The 18,358-nt window shown below is 48.9% G+C and overlaps 1 protein-coding gene across 2 annotated transcripts in view; it reads right to left on the reverse strand.

Annotated features, from left to right (window-relative positions):
* The window catches only part of LOC102483255 (sodium/potassium-transporting ATPase subunit alpha-2), a 97,943-nt gene that overhangs the window by 8,179 nt on the left and 71,406 nt on the right, over nt 1-18,358 (reverse strand). Inside the window, exons 11-18 of one of the 2 annotated variants that reach the window (XM_006168835.1) lie at nt 16,722-16,911; nt 16,442-16,614; nt 8,300-8,436; nt 7,237-7,387; nt 6,812-6,980; nt 4,649-4,803; nt 4,377-4,500; nt 3,075-3,220 (exon numbers count right to left, since the gene is read on the reverse strand). In XM_006168835.1, the coding sequence (XP_006168897.1) occupies nt 3,075-3,220; nt 4,377-4,500; nt 4,649-4,803; nt 6,812-6,980; nt 7,237-7,387; nt 8,300-8,436; nt 16,442-16,614; nt 16,722-16,911 (1,245 nt within the window). The remainder of the gene's footprint in view (nt 1-3,074; nt 3,221-4,376; nt 4,501-4,648; nt 4,804-6,811; nt 6,981-7,236; nt 7,388-8,299; nt 8,437-16,441; nt 16,615-16,721; nt 16,912-18,358) is intronic. The other variant, XM_006168836.2, reaches the window with a different exon arrangement.

An 18,358-nucleotide genomic window follows, 5' to 3' on the forward strand; every position in this document is an offset into this window, starting at 1 on the left:
CCTGCCAGCCCCGTCTTTTTTTTTCTTTCTTCCTTCCTTTCTTTCTCTTTCTCCTTTCTCTGTTTTTCTTTTTCTTTCTTTCTTTCTCTCTCTTCCTTCCTTCCTTCCTTCCTTCCCTCCTTCCTTCCCTCCTCCCTTCCTTCCTTCCTTCCTTCCTTCTCGAGAGAGACTCCCTCTTTCTCTTTCTTCTTTCTTTCTTTCTTTCTTTCTTTCTTTCTTTCTTTCTTTCTTTCTTTCTTTCTCTTACTTGTTCTTTCTTTCTTTTCTTTTTTGAGTTTTTTGGTATGGGGCACATGTGCTTGCCAGAGAGAGAGAGAGAAATCAGCCCCTGGGTGGTGGTGGTGGTGGTTGGGAAGGATGGCCACACTGCAATCCCTTCTCCTCCATTCCCTTCTTGGGACTTTGGGCATACATACACAGGACCTGGTGTGATTTTCAAGCTACTGGGTCAGGGACTCAAGCAGTGCATTTCAGCCATTTGAGATCCAGCCATCTTAACCACCATACCACCTGCTGGCTTTATTGTCTTTTCTTTACTTCCCTTTTTTTAAAAAGAATTATTTATTTAATTTTTATTTATCCATTCATTTATTCTAATTTCACCGGAGAAAGACAGACACAGAGAGAGAAGGAAAGTTAGAAAGCAAGCCACCAGGTCCAGGACTTGAACCGTGGTTAGCCATATGGGAGCGTCCAGTGCCTTAACCACCATGCCACCTGCTGGCCCCTCTTTATTGTCTTTCCTAATACCTACGGTTTTTCTGTAATTTTATTTTTAAGCATCTCACTCTGCCCACCATCTCGATCTTTCCATTTCACACTTTCAAATATCTTAATTTCAATACTTCTTGGTCTCCCTCAGACTTAAAATCTATTGATCCAGTATGTTATATATTTGGTTATTATCTGTCTCTCCTCCCATCCTCAGTTCTTACCTAGAAATAAACTTGAGGGGGCAATACCTTGATCATTTCTGTTCACTACCATATTCCCGGGGCCTAAACAGTACCTCATATTTGGAAGATGCTCAATAAATATTTGCTGAATGATTGAATGAGTAAAGATCAATGGAATTATACTGAAAGACACTTTTTTTCTTCTCTTTTTAAAATGTCCTGAGAGAACACGTACTCCCCAGAGAAAGAGAGGGAGAGAGCGAGCGAGGGAGGGAGAGATGCAGAGGGAGAGGGAGAAAGCACTCCCCCAGTGGGGCGTGACCCTTCGTCCTTTATCCATCCTGTTGGGGCTTGGGGCAGGCACCCTCATGTACCCAGTGTGACTTTCAAACCGCTGGGGCTGGGATTCAAAATGTGTCGGCCATGTGGGATCTGGCTCCCTTAAGCATGAACCATGGGGCCAGCCACGTTCCAATTTTTAAAATTTGTTTTTAGGTGTGTGCACTCACTGGAGAGAGTGAGAGAGACAGATAACAATGAGAACAAAGGTGAGAAATCACTCCTTAGGGGGATGGCCATGCTTCAATCCCTGCTTCTCCATGGATCCTGGGCACACACACATACGTGCTCGGCATGTTTCAAGCTACCGGGTCCAGGACTCAAACTGCGGTCGACCATGTGGGAGTTCAGTGACTTGACCATTACTCATGAATCTCATGATTCTCCTGCCCCAGTGGCTTGAAATTCATGTCAGGTGTGTGCGCATGCGTGCCCAAGATCCTGGGACAAGAATGGAAGAGAAGGGATTGTGGCGTGTGTGGTGTGCCCATCTGCTGGTCCCCAATTATTAAGTTAAAGAAATTTTTTAAGACAGCGTCTTGCTGTCTCATGATCTCCTGCCTCAGCCTCCAGAGCAGCGGGCACCACAGGCAAATACCACTGCATCTCGCTGTCACCGTGGGTCAGGAGTTGAACCTGGGCCTCCCCTGTGGCCTCAGGTGCCAAGCAGCAGCATCAACCAGTGCACGCTACTGCAGCTCTTGTTACAATTCTTGAGCAATATGACTTCAGCTTGAGCTTCATTCCTCTTGGATGTTAGAAAAAACTACTACAGAGAGGCATCCTCTAGATGTAAACGTTTAGAAAGATCAAGAAGAGATATACAAAGGAAATCAATTTTCTTATGTGAAGTTATGTTATTTGAACTGTCACAGAGTAGGAGGAGTGTGACAGGAGAGGACCTGTTACACATTCATTTCTGGAGCAATCATAGTTCACAATTAAAACCCAAAAAAACAGGGAACCAGCAGTTAGCGTAATGGCTATGTCGCTGGACTCCCACGTAGTCGACCGCGGTTCGCATCCCGGACCCGGTGGCTTAAAACTCACGCTGGGCGCGTGTGTGTGCGTGCCCAAGATCCTGAGAGGAGAATGGAGGAGAAGGGATTGTGGCGTGACCATCCCCCCTGGGGGGTGATTTCTCGCTTTCTGTCTCTATGTCTCTCTCTGCCTGTCTGGCAAGCGCATGCGCCCTATAGTGAAAAACCTCTCCAAATATAAACCAAAAAAAACCAAAAAAACAAAACCTGGAAAAACAGAAATCAGCCCAGAGAAGCTGATATGATAAAATAATAATAATAATAAAAGACCTCCAGAGGCCAGCAGGTGGCTAGCGGTTATGTTGCTGGACTTCTACATGGCCAACTGTAGTTCAAGTGCCAGACCCAGGGGCTTGAAATTCATGCCAGGTGTGTGTGCATGTGTGCCCAAGATCCCAGGCAAGAATGGAAGAGAAGGGATTGTGGTGTGCCCATCCTCCCTGGGAGGTGCGTTCTCACTTTCCCTCTCACTGTTTCTGTCGTTCTCTCTCCAGCAATTGCAAGTACCTTAAGGCAAAAATCTCTAAAAAAATAAAAAGAAAAATAAAAAAGTAAAGGTCTCTGGATGCAAGGGAGCTAAAGGATCCAGGAGGTAAGAACAGACAGCCGTAGGAATGAACATGGACAAGGTCGTCATCCGTCCACCAAGAGCAGAGTATCTGCTGATGTGATTGGAGACGGAGGTCAAGCGCTAGCATGTAGGAGCTAGATGAGGCCACAGCTCCTCTCCCTTCTCCCACTCCTCCCTGTCGCTTCCTCACTCCTACTGCTCACCACTCTACCCCGCCCCTCTCCTCACCCACTGCTGCCCATAGTTGTCCTCCAGGTCATTCAGGAAGAGGTCGTCCCATCTGAGGCGGATGCCCAGCAGTTCAGAAGGTCTAAAACCATTCTCAGCCAGGATCACAAAATAGGTGAAGAATCCAGCCACAGCCTGGATCATCCCTGTGAGGCACAGAGTCACAGGACAAGGGAACCTGGTTCAGAGAAGGGCCCCAGAAGTAGACCATGGATAAGGTGGGGGCTGGGAATGGTTTCGAAGGCTGGTGTGTGTCTAAGCAGTAATATAGAAGACTCTTACCATCGAGGACCTGCTCCTGACATTCGTTCTGAACGCTAACTCTGGGTCATCCTTTCGTCATATCTTAGAACTAGGAGGGACTTTGGAAGCAGCAGATCCCGTCTCCCTATCGAGTGAGTGCTGGACCTCTCTAGTTCCATCCCCTCCTCACTTCTCTCCTCTCTGCTCCTTGCCTCCCCGTTAGGCCCACTGTCCCTTCATGCCTGGGTCACAGGAATAGCTGACATCAGTAGACACTGATAATGACAGGGTGGTGCAGTGTGCAGGGCTCTTGTCGACAGAGACTTGCAATGCTCAAGTATCATCCTTATTTCATAAGTGAGGAAAAAATTGAAGCACAAAAAAGATTCAGTCACTGTCCAAGGTCACATGGGTAGTGAGGGGACAAATTAGGATTCTTCCTCCCCTAGATAGTGGGGTGATCTTCTCGCCCCCCATCTCTTCCCTGTCCATCCTCACCCTACTCCCTGGAACACTCCGTTGCACCTGGCACTCAGGAGCAAAGGCCTCTAATGACTCTCAGGTGGCTTTCAAGGCTTCCCCAGGATGAATGCCTCCTAAATCTACCTCTCCATCTTCCACGACTCCTTCATCAAGACTGAGGGGTCCTCTGGGCTGCCTTAGTCACACCTTTCTAACTGTGTCACGTGAATGTCCTCTCCTCTGGTCCCCCTTACCTGGCCGTCCATCCAGTAGTCTAAGCCTGTCCTCCAACAGCAGGTGTGAGTCCTCCCTCCCTGTCTCCTGTCTCCTCTCTGCCTAGTGTAACGGTGACCTGCTGCATATCCTGTCTAAACTCACTACTCAACCCTCGGAAAGATACCATCGTTTATGTATGTTGGTTTCTTTCCTAATGAACTCTAAGGGGCAGAGAGAGAGAGATCAGTGGTTCCTAGTGCTCACAGGGCCTAACACGGTGTGTGAGAAAATTTCTCCCTGACTTCCAAACTGAGACAGCTCAAATGGCTAGGCGGGGGCAGCCACCCCAACTCCCCTCTCCCCTGCCTCGTCTGGCCGCACCGATCTGTCCGTAGGCCATGCTGATGAGACGATGGTTCACCAGATTGTCTATCTTTGCGTTCCGGGGTTGCCTCTTCATTATGTCGCTTTCGGCTGGCTCATAAGCCAAGGAGATAGCAGGGACCTGGAGGATGGAGGAGGGACGGAGGGGTCACAGGCTTCAGGAGGACACTCGGGAGGACTCGAGGGCTACCAGGGTCTCTCAACACAGACTTTTCGTGCTCCTTGATCTCATAGGAGTTCCGAGAGCCCAGCCTCCACTTGGTCCTCACCATGTCAGTCCCCAGGTCAATGCAGAGGATGGTTATGGTGCCCAGAGGCAGAGGGATGCCAAGGATGATGAACAGCAGGAAGGGGGTGATCTCCGGAATGTTGCTGGTCAGCGTGTAGGCGATGGACTTCTTCAGGTTGTCAAAGATCAGGCGGCCTGGGGAGAGGACGGTCACCCTTCTGTGAGAAGTGCCCGGTGGACACGCCTCCCACACACCGGCCCTGGACAGAGCCCCACGTGCAGTCGCGCCAGGGTCCAGGAAAGGGTTTGAAGATCCTAGACCTCGGCAGTCCTGTTATGTTTCTAAATTGCGTGACAATTCATTAGAGCCATCATTTATTTGCATGATTTATCTATTCGTGTACTCTTTGTTCTCGGATTCAACATGGCTAACGTTATCTGATATCTAAAAACCGAGCAGGGCCGGCTCTGCCTAATCCTGTGATGTCTGAGAATGCCAGTGTAAAGGCCCCGACAGGATTAAGGCTGAGATGGAAAGAGCCTGGGCTTGGGAGAGGCTTGGGTTCAAATTCCATCCTCTGCCATAACTGGCCTGTGACCTTGTGCACCCCTCACCCCTCTGAGTTTCATTTCTCCTGCCTCGCAAGATGGCCGAGTCCTGCCCTCACTCCTCTTTCAAAGAGGAATCCCTCCCTCCACCCTGCACTGTCTGCTCCAACTTTTCCATAGCACTTAGCCCGTTTTTTAAGGTTTTTACCATCAGGTGCCTGCATTTGTCAGAAAGAGAGCGGAAAAGTGAGGAATCACCACCCACCCACCCCCTCCCCGGAGGGATGACCATGCTGCAATCCCTTCTTCATTCTCTTGGGATTTTGAGCATGCACACATATGAACCTGGAATGATTTCTCAGGCTGGGACTCAAACCGTGCAGGGGTTCGGTGCTTTAACCACCACATCACCTGCTGGCTTCACACTCACCTTCTTTTTTTTAGAAGGATTTTTGCTACAGGGCATGTGCACTTGCTGGAGAGACCGAAAGAGACAGAGAGACAGAAAGCGAGAAATCACTCACCAGGGGGGATGGCCATGCTGCAATCCCTTCTCCTCCATTCTCCTCTCAGGATCTTGGGCATGCATGCACATGCTCCTGACATGAGTTTGGGCCGCTGGGTCCAGGACTGGAGGTACAGTAGACTACGTGGGAGTCCAGCGATGTAACCGTTACACCATCTGCTGGTCCCAACACACATCTCCTTTTTAACATGCCATGCAATTTATTCTTATTGTCTCTCTTTCTCTACTATGAAATGACATGAGAATTTGTGTCCTGACCACCACCATTATAGCCTCCCTAAGCACCTAGAACAAAGCCTTGCACATAGTGCTCAAAAGAAAGTTTTTAATGGAATGGATAGAAAATACCAAGTAGAGGACCAGCAGGTGGCATGGTGGTTAAGGCAGTGGACACTTCCACGTGGCTGACCATGGTTTGAGTCCTGGACCTGGTGGCTTGCTTTCTCTCCTTTCCTCTCTCTCTCTGAGTGTCTCTCTCTGGTCAAATTGAAATAAATGAATGAATAAAATTAAATAAATCATTCTTTTTAGAAAAAGAAAATACCAAGTAAAGTATCAAGATCATACTAGGTTTTAATAGAGTGATAACTGTTATTAATGTAATTGCCATATATTTTAGTAAGACAGCTCCAGCAGAAAGCAGGGAGCCTGAGATGCAGAACTGTGGGGTTCTCCTGCTCGCCAATGGGCATTCTCTTCAGGATTCTCTCGGAAAGAGGGTGCTTATGCAATTAAGATGGGCTCATTTAATTAAGTCATAGATTAGGCTCCAACTGATCTTGAGGTGTCACCGCCATTCAGGCAATGTTTCTAGGGGCCTCCTGGAGACTGTGGAATGTGGTGTAGTCCTGGGGTTATGGCTACCTTTGCTGTAGATTCACTTGAACCTCAGTGAAAGGTCAAAGAAGGTACTGTTCTACACCAGAGCCCCAGTTTCCCTGGAAAACCTGGTTTCTCCTCCAATCTCATGAAAAAGAGTCATGGACAGGCCAAATGAATCTGCAATTTGCAAAGAACATCCAGGATCATGGAGATTGGATGACGGGCAAGGGGGATGAAGGTTATGTGCACCGATGCTTGCCCGAGTCCGAGGGGCCAGTCCCACCCCTGGGCACCCTGCTTCCTCACCCTCCTCCACGCCCGTGACGATGGAGGCGAAGTTGTCGTCCAGCAGGATCATGTCGGCTGCCTGCTTGGACACGTCCGAGCCAGAGATGCCCATGGCGATGCCGATGTCGGCCTTCTTCAGCGCCGGGGAGTCGTTCACACCGTCGCCCGTCACCGCCACAATGGCTCCCTGGGGAAGTCCAGATGGACGGAGTGAAATAATTACTGCCTCGGATCCAGGCCCAGACCCAGGGAGCAGTTTGATTTCAGCAGCCCTCGCTTCTCGATCTGATCATGTCTCGTCCAGGACTTGTGGCCCTTCCTTCTCTTGCTCCTCCTCGGTCATTTCGACTCTCAGGGAGCACAGGAGTGTCTTACAGCCCAGGCCCCAGGCAGGGCTAGGCCAAGGACTTGCGCCAGGTTCTCAGGTCTCATTTGCCTCTTACCAGCCGCTGACACCCCTCCACAATGAGGAGCTTCTGCTGAGGGGAGGTCCGAGCAAACACAATCTCCTTGTGGTTCTGGAGGATCTTGTCGAGCTGTTTGGAGCTCATTTCCTTCAGCTGTGAACCGTGCACCACAATGGCTTTGGCAGATCTGAGGGGAAGGAATTGCCAAGGGACAGTTCACAGGGGTCCCGTATCCTCTGGCCACACTTGACTGTTTCCTTGTAGAAACAACTCAGTCCCCTCCCTCACCGCCTGCCACAGCACATTCCCAGATGGACACATTCTATCCCTTCTTCCTTTTGCCAACAAATTCTCCCTTTCTCTACCTCTTTCTATGTCCCGCTTCCTCTGAAAACCAACTGGCATATTCACTTGGCTATTTTCCCATTATGTTTTACATTTGAGTTAAATGCCAGAGGGCATGTGTAAGGGAGAGAACCCCCCAGATGGGGTATGCTAACGCTGCAGTCCTTTCTCCTCCAGTTCTTCATCTTGTCAGCATTTGGGGCATGCACCTGCTGCATTTTTCAAGCTGCCAGGGCCAGGATTTGAACCCCAGTTGGCCATGTGGGTCCCCTCACTCATCTAGCCTTTACTTTTTTTTTTTTTTCGCCATGTGGGTCCCCGCACTCATCTAGCCTTTACTTTTTTTTTTTTTTGCCATAGAGTGTGTGTGTCCTCTGGAGAGAGACAAAGAGAAGGAAAGTAAGAAATCACTCCCTAGGGAGGATGGCCATGCTGCAATCCCTTCTCCATTCTCTTGGGATTTGGGGCCTGCACACACATGTGTGCAACATGATTTTCAAGCTGTCAGGTCCAGGACTCAAACCCCAGCTGGCCATGTGGGATCCAGCACCTTAACCACCACGACACCTGTTGGCTCCATCCGGTTTAACACTTCGCTATTGTGCTATGGGGCCAGTCTGATGTTTTACTTTATAAGAGGTAAGTCTCACCCATCCTACCTACCGAAGGACACTGAGAACTTTAGTAAGTGGGATCTGGGAGGGGCAGGCTGACAGAGGGAGGGAGGGCAGATCTGTATTCTTTAGGGTCTTACCTCGCACTGACCTGGCTGACAGAGATATTAAGCCGTGTAGCAATGTCCTCTACTGTCTCAGAGCCTTCTGAGATGATGCCCACACCCCTGGCAATGGCCTTGGCCGTGATGGGGTGATCCCCTGTTACCATGATCACCTGGTTGGGGAGAGATGGGGAGAGCAGCAGAATTATGTTCAGAGAGCCTCTTCCTTCACCTTCTTCCTTAAGGGCCAGCAGATCCCTGCTTGTGTTCAGCAAGGGGTTTAGTAGGTCATTCCTGAGAGCTCGTAGTCTGGACTAAAACCTCGCTACCATGACTTCAATCCTTTGGAATGGGTCAGGACCATCAGACCACAAAACACTGAATGATTTGGATTCTAGATTTCCCAGGAATGGGTCAGGGCTCTGGGTATATTTCTATATTCAGAGTTTCATTGAATTGGTCCAGACGCTATTCTGCTTCCTTAATTACGAAGACAAAAACACTTACCTAGAACACATGGAAGTAAAGGACTGTCTGGAATAACCCAGTTACCCAGCTCAACTTTATCTAGGCTTTGCGCATTTATTCTACCACTGTTCTTCCTACTGCCTCACCTCGCCCCTTGGTTTCCACTCGCTCTGTGGACACCGGTGCCTAGTTCTGTCTTATTCCTACCCAGAAAGTAGAAGCTCATGTAGGAGTCATGCTTTCACGACTTCCTGTTCTTTTCCCATCTCAGCACTTATCGCATGTCTGTATGGTGACTGCTTGTTTGTCCCTCCCCGCTGCTGGACTGAGAGGTCTGTGAGGATGGGTTCCTTAAGTTTCAGGCTCTGGCACGATGCCTAGCACATATATTAAGTCATCGACAAGTGGTTATTGAATGAAGGAATGAAGAAAGTATCACTCCCTGGGCATCACTGTCAAGGTTCCCAAGGGCCCTCTAAAGAGCACACAACTTGGGACCAGCAGATGGCATAATGGTCACGTCATTGGACTCCCACGTCATTGACCATGGCTCAAGTCTCAGACCTGGTAGCTTAAAACATGCCAGGCATGTGTGCGTGCATGCCCAAAATCCTGAGAGGAGAATGGAAGAGAAGGGGTTGTGGTGTGACCATTTCCCCTGGGGGGTGATTTTTCACTTTCTGTCTCTCCCTGTATCTCTGGCGAGCACTTGAGCCCTATAGCAAAAATCTCTAAGAAAAAAAGCATACAATCCTTCAAGCTCTAGTGGGAGGGAAAAGGAAACTGTCTGATGTTGACTGAATTGTCCAACTGCTTTCAGGACCAGAAGTCCTGGAGATGTTAGTCTATTTACTTTCAAAACAGAATAAGCCTTGAAGAAGTTTTCCTTGAACAATCAACTGCAAAGCTTCATGCACCTTGTCATGCCATCCCTTGGTTTACTAAAGTGAGACAACTTAGTGCTAACTACACTGGTTAACAGAGACTCGGTACAGTTGCACTGAGGTTACCCACAACCACTTATGTAGAGGATTCTGGCTGAGTTGTGGGGTACTAGATCCTCTTAAGGGTAGCCTACACGGCACCAGGCTGCGAGTGAGCTTCTGGGAGGGACCCACTGAGAAGTCTGCCTCCAGAGTGGCTCAGATAGAGCCCTTCAAGATGCCTCTCCGGGGACTAGCAGATGGTGTAATGGCTATGTCACTGGACTCCCGGATAGTCGACCGTGGTTCGAGTCCCGGACCTGGTGGCTCAAACTCACGCCAGGGGCGTGTGTGTGTGTATGTGTGTGTGTGTGCCCAAGATCCCAAGAGGAGAACGGAGGAGACAGGATTGCAGCATGGTTATCTTCCTTGGGGGGCGATTTCTCACCATCTCTCTCTTTCTGGTGAGCGCACATGCCCTATTGCAAAAACCTCTCAAAAAAAAAAAAAAAAAAAAAAAAAGATGCCTCTCCATCTTACAGGTCCCTGAAAACTTCTCATGGTTTATCACCAATGACCCAGGCCAAGGTGTGGTATTATGTGCACACATTCCTGGTACCCGGCCCAGGGTGACAAATGGACAGCTCTCTAGTGACCTCCGGCAGTACTGCCTCCATGCCAAGCCAGGGAAGTGAAAAGAGTGAGCTCCTGGGACCCAGCTGCACCAAGCACTGGGATGCACGCATACAATAGAAGTGTAGTTCTATAGAGAATGGCTCCCTTTGACGTAAAGGGCAGCTAGCAGTTTCTGGAATTCATCAAGTACCAGAAGAATTTCCCTCCCAACTTCTTGGAGCCTCCAATGTGCCCACACAGTTTTGCAAACTGCCCTCTTGTTCCCTTCTACCTCGTTCGTCCAGATCGGATCCGTTTGAGAGAACGTCCCAGTGTTGGAAACCAAACTGTAGGCTCTTAGGACAACATTCAAAGTTGGCTGCGGTTCTCAGAGGGGGACAGGTTCATAGCAAGGGCCAAGTTATCTCCCTACTACTGGGAGACCCTTAGTGACAGATATGATGGGACAAACATAATTTCAGTCACACTTATTCTGAGCATGTGCCCATCTTGGAAATGCCAATTCCCTGATCATTTCCTTGCAAAATCTTTGCAGTCATGCAAGCTTCTCTTACTTTTTATTTATTTTTTTTAATTGCCATGGGGAACATGCACTCACCACAGAGAGACAGAGAGAGAGGGAAAGTGAGAAATCACCCCTGGGGGGGATGGCCATGTTGCAATGTCTTCTCCTCCATTCTCCATTCCCAGGATTTTGGGCACACAAGCACACATAACTGGTATGATTTTTCAAGTTGCCAGATCTGGGGCTTGAACCAAGGACAGACATGTGGGAGTCCAGCACCTTAACCACCCACTACCTGCTGGCCCCTCTCCAACCTATTTTATTTAGCAGCTTGGTAATGTCATCAGCTCTGCATCGATGCCATTTCAGAGCTGACGTGAAGTTCTTTCCTACGGGCCAGGCCCCTGTATGTCTATTGCATGTCATCCTCCTCTTTTCTACGGGACAGGCCATTACATGTCGTTCTCCTCGGAAGAGGCACCATGTGGGTGCTGCACATTCCCTTCTAGGGAAGAGGGTATGATTTACAATTTTTTGTCAAATCTACCAAATTTCTGCTCATTTAGGAGCCAGAGCAGGTAAGAAATGATGAGACCAGTAAACTGGGCTCAGAGCAGGGACTGGCCAGGAAGCATTGAAACTTCTTGCTTCAAGTGCCCACTCGACGGTCCTCTGCAGACCGAGGACAGCTGGCTCTGCTTCAGGCTGTGGTGACGTCCTGACGGCTGCAGGCAACAGCACCACACCTTCGTCTTCCGAGTGGGCCTCCCCACCTGTGGGCGCAGTTGCAACTCTCAAAGACGCATAAACTCAGATGAAGGGCCAAGTAGTGACACGATAATAATAACTGGACCCACGTGAGGAAGGTTCTGGGTTCGCATTCTAGGATCTCCCTGTGTAGGCCAGGGGCATGCCCACGATCTGGGGCTGGCTGAGGCTGGGGGGCTAATTATGGCATGAAGTCCCTGTTGGGGGTGCTGTCACTCCCACAGGAGGATATGGTAATTTGTATAATTGTGAGTGAATATCAAGAAGACTTGGTTATCCTAGCCAGACATGCTATGATAATGCTGTCTCTGCGAAGAGCCGCACCACTTCAAACAATGCATGGATTACAGGATTAATTCACAATAATTCCCTATATCCATTCCTTGGTTCCCACTCTAGAGGCTGATCGTCGACCTTAGCATGATCCAGAGTGATCTCCAGATGAACTAGCAACAGTCTCAGAGCTGGTAGAAAGCCAGCTCCAGCAAAGGGCATTTGGTTCTCATTAAATCCCTCCATCGCCCTGCACTCTAACCCCCTCTCCACTAAGCAGAAGCCAGAATATGCTGGTGATCCAGGAGGAAAGGTCGGAGCAGAGAAGCTGTCAGTCGCTAATCTGTGAAGGCGTACGAGGGGACTTCAAAAAGTTCATGGAAAAATCCAATTACTGTATGAGTTTATTTGGGTGCAAAAGAGTTTTGAAATCTGTGCATAACTTTTCTATAGTATTAATTTTCCAAGAACCCTTTCTAAAATGGGCTAGAAGGTATATGCACTTGCACCTGTGCATGCATACCTGCATGAGAGAGAGTGCAAGCACCATCCCAATGGGGTCTGTCATGCCACAATCCCCTCTCCACTTCTCCACCCTGTCAGAATTCGGGCCGTGCATGCTCTAGTGTTTCAAGTCGGGATATGAGCTGTGGTTGGCCATGTGGGATCTGGCTCCCTATGGCCAGTGGGACACAGAAGTTTTCAGAATTAGAAATTCTAGGGCTGCTGTGAAGCCCCAGGCCTACCCTAACCAAAGAGGACTCCTCCCATCTGGGCTTTTCTGCAGTGGAGTTTCTTGCTTGGTCTAATTCCTCTTGGTTTCTAGTTTTTAGAAACTGGACTTGTATCTGTTAGGGCAGCGGCTCACTCTGAAGGAGACCATGGAGGACCTCTAGCTCTTAATATCTCCTTACTATTACCAGCTCCAAGTACCCACCCTCAACAATTTATATGACACCATCTAGCACTTTCTTACTCCTCGAGTGGTCTACAGACCAGCAGCAACAGCATCACCTGGGCCTTGTTAAAAAAGCAGAACCAAGGACCAGCAAATGCATAATGGCTATGTCACTGGACCTCCATGTAGTCGACTGCAGTTCAAGTCCTGAACCTGGCACCTTAAAACTCATGCTGTGTGCATGTGTGTGCATGCCCAAAATCCCAAGAGGAGAATGAAGGAGAAGATACTGAGTCAGGGCCATCTCCCCCTGGGCATAACTTCTTGATTCCTGTCTCTCTCTCTCCAGCAAGCTCACACATCCCATAGTGAAAATACATCTCTCTAGGGAACCAGCAGTTAGCGTAATGGCTATGTCGCTGGCCTCCCACGTAGTCGACTGTGGTTCGTGTCCCGGACCCGGTGGCTTAAAACTCACGCCGGGCGCGTGTGTGTGCGTGCCCAGGATCCCGAGGGGAGAATGGAGGAGAAGGGATTGCGGCGTGACCATCCCCCCTGGGGGGTGATTTCTCGCTTTCTATCTCTATGTCTCTCTCTGTCTGGCGAGCGCACGTGCCCTACAGTGAAAATCTCTCTCAAAAAAAAAAAAAACAACTCCCCAAAAAAAAAAAAAAAAAAAAGCAGAACCAGGGCCAGCAGATGGTTAAGACACTTCACTCCCGTATGACCTACTGTGGTTCGAGTACTGGACCCAACGGCTGAAAACTCACACTGGGTACATGTGTGTGCATGCCCAAAATCCCGAGAGGAGAATGTAGGAGAAGGGATTGCAGCATGGTCATTCCCCGGGGGGGGGGGGGATAATTTCTCACTTTCTCTCTCTCCATCTCTTCTGTCTCTGCAGCAAGCACAGGTGCCCTGTAACAAAAATCTCTCAAACAGGGAACCAGCAGTTAGCGTAATGGCTATGGCGCTGGACTCCCACGTAGTCGACCGCGGTTCGCGTCCCGGCCCCGGTGGCTTAAAACTCACGCTGGGCGCGTGTGCGTACGTGCCCAAGATCCCGAGAGGAGAATGGAGGAGAAGAGATTGCGGCATGACCATCCCCCCTGGGGGGTGATTTCTCGCTTTCTGTCTCTATGTCTCTCTCTGTCTGTCTGGCGAGCGCACGCGCCCTATAGTGAAAAAACCTCTCCAAAAAAAAAAGAAAAAATCTCTCAAACAAAACAAAGCAAACAGACAAACAAAAGAATACAGTAAAACCCTCCCCAGAAGCTCCAGGTGCCCTGCACTTACTGAATCAGGATCTGCAGTAAAAAATACATAAATCCCCAGGTGGCTCACATGCACATTAGTTTAGTTTGAGAAGCACTGTGTGTCACGGTGCTGGGCACTGGGTTTCAAACTTGCCTGATCCCTGGAATCCTCAGAAACCATTTTAAGTTTACTTATTTCTTCTGGAAGACAGACAGAGAGAAAGGCACTTACAAGGGGGTCTTCGCACCACAGCTGCCTCCAGCCTCAGCCAGATTGCATGCCGGTTTACATGCCCCTGGTGTATACAGGGGAGCCCCAAGTTCCAAACTCCGGACTTTCCCATATGGGTCTAACATCACTGAATTATACCACTGACTGGCCCTCCAGGAAGGTTCATTTATTTATTTTTTTGCTAGAGGGCATGTACACTGGCTCAAGAGACTCAAAGGAGAAAAGGAAAGTGAGAAAGCACCTCCCATGGGGGACGGTCATGTCACAATCCCTTCTCCTTCATTTCTCCTTTTGGCATTTTGGGCACAAACATGCACCCACCTGCTTTCTTTTTTCCAGCTGCTGGGTCTGGGACCTGAACCACACAGTAGGCCATGCGGGATCCAGCTGCCTTAACTATCATGCCACTGGTTGGCCCCTCCAGGAAAGTTCTTATCATGCAGATAGCTGGCTCCCATTTGAGAGTTTCTAATATAATTGGTCTAGGGTGTGGCCTAGACAAACATTTTGCTTATTTCTTAAGACAGAAAGACCCCAAGATACAGCACCTCGAATAGAGTCTTACTGTCCCGAAACACCCCAAGTCTCAGCCAGCCCAGATCAAGGGCACACTCATGCCTTGTGTACTCCTGGTGGTCTCTGGGCACAAACAGGGAATTTACCAGTGGGTCAACCTGGAACAGCATTTTTTTTTTTTAACCACTGCACCACCATTTAATCCCAACATCAAATCTGTAAAGCTTTCTTGGTGATTCTAATTTTCAGTGCAAGGTATGATTCTAACTAGGAGGACAAACTTTCTGTCAACTATCTCTTAAGACAAGAAATACCAGGCTAACCAGTGGTGTGGTGGTTCAGGTGGCTGGATCTCACATGATTGACCATGTGGTTCAAGTCCCAGACCCAGCAGCTTGAAAATCATGCTAGGCGCATTTGTGTGTGTGCCCAAAATCCCAAGGAGAGAATGGAGAAGGGAGAAGGGATATTTTCTCACATTCCCCCCTCTCTCTTTCTCTCTGTCTCTCTCCAGCAAGCCCACATCCTACAGAAAACTATAACTAACTAACTAACTAAATAAACAAAGCCCTAAAGGAATAAGCTCAGGGAAGCAGGAGAGAGTTCAGGTAAGCTGAGGTTTGAGAAGCACTGTGCTGTTTGTTCTCAAACGTGCCTGCTCACCGGAATCTTCAGAAAACATTTTTTCCTTTTAATTTTAATTCTTTCTTCTTTTTTTTTTTTTAAAGAGAGATTTTTGCTATAGGGTGTATGTGTTCACAATAGAGACAAAGAGAGACAGAAAGTGAGAGATCATTCCCAAAGGGGGTTAGCCATGCTGCAATCCCTTCTCCAGTCTCCTCTTGGGGTTTTGGGCATGCACACACACGTACCCAGTGTAAGTTTTAAGCCACTAGGTCCAGGACTTGAACCACAGTTACCCATGTGGGAGGTCCAGCATTGTAACTACTACGCCATCTGGGTCCCGGTTCTTTCTTTCTTTAAAAATTTGCCACAGGTGTGCATTCACCAGAGAGAGAGAGAGAGAGACAGAGAGACAGAAAGCGAGAAATCACCCCCCAGGGGGGATGGTCACGCCGCAATCCCTTCTCCTCCATTTTCCTCTTGGGATTCTGGGTATGTACATGTGCCCAGAATGTTTTCCAAACTGCTAAGTTCAAGACTTAAACTGTACAGTTGGCTACCTTAACCAGTATACCACAGCTGACCAAAGTTTAATTCTTTCTTTCTTTTTTTTCTTCTTTAAAGAGAGATTTTTGCTATAGGGTGCATATGTTCACTGGAGACACAGAGAGAGAAAGTGAGAAATCATCCCCCAAGAGGGGACGGCCATATTGTAATCCCTTCTCCTCTTGGAATTTTGGGCATGCACGTACACACACCTGACGCTGAGTTTCAAGTTGCCTGGTCTGAGACTTGAACCATGGTCAGCCATGTGGGAGTCCAGCACCTTAGCCACTATGCCACCTGCTGGCCCCAGAATGATTTCTTTTGGAAGACAGACAGAAAGAGCCACCCACAGTGGGGTCTTCACACAACCTCCTGCCAGCTTCAGGCAGCCCAGATCACTGGCATGGACACAAAGGTCCTGGCACCTCAGGAACATCTCGTGGCCAACGTTTCCACAGTCTCCTCTGTGCAAGGCTTTCTACGAACTGTTCCAGCTCGTGACAGGCAGGAGTTCCCGGGTGGCAGGTATTTACCTTGATCCCTGCATCTCGGCACTTGCTCACAGCATCAGGTACTGCAGCACGGGGAGGGTCGATCATGGATATGAGGCCCACAAAGCAGAGGTTGTCCACGGGGAAGTTGATTTCATCCGTGTTAAAGGGGAATCCCTTGGAGAAGTGGCTAGGCAGATTCAAGAAGCAGAACCCTGGGGAGAGACAGACGAAGGGGCCAGTGGTGACCCTGCTCACGCCCCCCGCACACTGCAACATTCTGGATACCTTTCTCCCCAAGACCTCTTCCATGGCCCCTCACCTAGCACACGCTCCCCCAGACCTCCCAGCTCTAGGTAGGCATTTTGGAAGTCTTTCCTCATCTCGTCGTCCATCGGGTACTCTTGCCCGTCCAGAAGGAAAGAGGAGCAGAAGTCCAAGATCCTCTCAGGGGCACCCTTCATCATCAGCACGTGGGTTTGAGAGCTGTCCTCCTGGAGGTGGATGGACAGCTGGGAGAGCACAGGAGGAAAGAGGGAGGGACAAAAGGGAAGTACAAAAGATGACAGCCTGTTTCACACCCTCCATTTGTCTCCCCCACTCCCCCAATCAAATCCAACCCTAGGCGGAGCCCAGCCCTCTTCCCCTTCCCCTCCAGTAACGCCAACCCCAGGCTGGTATCACTCCCCACACATCTCCTTGATCTTCTCAACCACACTGGAAGCTCCATGAGCACGCAACCACTCTTGCCCCCTACAGCTTCCTTGCTGTTTGGATGGTCAGAGGCAGAAACCGTGGGCCTGGAGGCCAGCAGGTGGCATGGTGGTTAAGGCGCTGGACTCCCACATGGCCGACCACAGTTCAAGAACCAAACCTGGTCGCTTGCTTTCTCACTTTCCCTCTCTCTCTCTGTCTGTTTCTGGTCAAGTTAAAAATAATAATAGATTTTAAAAAATAAAATAAGTAATGATTTTTTAAAAAGAAACCACAGGGCCAACAAAGGAACCCAGCAGAGCGGGGGGGGGGGAAGAAAACATGGAGTCCGAAGACCTGTGTTCTAGAGCCAGCATGAACACCATATTAGCCTTATGGCTCCATGTCCAGCCATTTAATATCGCAAAACCTTTGTCCTTTCCAGAAAATGGGGATGGCGCTACCTTGCCTACTTCATTGATCTTTTTTTATGAGATTGTTGTAAAAAATACTTCAAAAACCATTAAGCATAATCCAAAACCAGGTTAGTTGCTCCCAGCCACTTTCTCCTAGAAGTGTGGAAAGCCCCCTGAGAGGGACTAGATAGAGCAGTGGGGTGTAGGGTCTGTGCAGCATGGTGGGGAGGGGGTGGGCGGGCACAGTCATGACGTGAACCTGAGCAGACAGCCCACCCTTCCCGCCACAAAGAGTGAGAAAGAAGAGCATCCGTTGAGGGTTTGCATTTTCTCTCTCTCTTTTTTATTTAAGGTTCTTTCCACAGGGCGCGTGCACTTGCCAGAGACAGAGAAAGTGAGAAACCACTCCCTGGGTGATGACCAAGTGCAATCCCTTCTCCATTTTTCTCCTGGGATTTTGGGCATATACACACACACACATGCCTGGTATAATTTTCAAGCTGCTAGGTCTGGGACTTGAACCATGGTCAGTCATGTGAAAGTCCAGCACCATAACCACTATGCCACCTGCTGGCCCCAAGTACAAAAATGTTTTTGAAATACTGCATGTATTTTTCACAATATCCATTTTCCATGAAATTTTTGAAGCCCCTCCCCCCACCTTGGATGCTTAAGCAATGTAGAGGAAAATCTTAACTTGTTTAACCAGCAAGCTGTAAAAAGCTAAAAGCAGGTGAACTTTCTGAGTGCTCAACAAACATTTGTGTGTGTGTGTGTGACCAAAAGGCCCAAGAGGTGATGACAAGACCTAGTTAAGTTATAACTCAGTTAGAGAAAAAATCATATCTTG

The sequence above is a fragment of the Tupaia chinensis genome, unplaced genomic scaffold (genome assembly GCF_000334495.1).
Source record: "Tupaia chinensis unplaced genomic scaffold, TupChi_1.0 Scaffold146187_1, whole genome shotgun sequence".
NCBI classification, from domain to species: domain Eukaryota; kingdom Metazoa; phylum Chordata; class Mammalia; order Scandentia; family Tupaiidae; genus Tupaia; species Tupaia belangeri.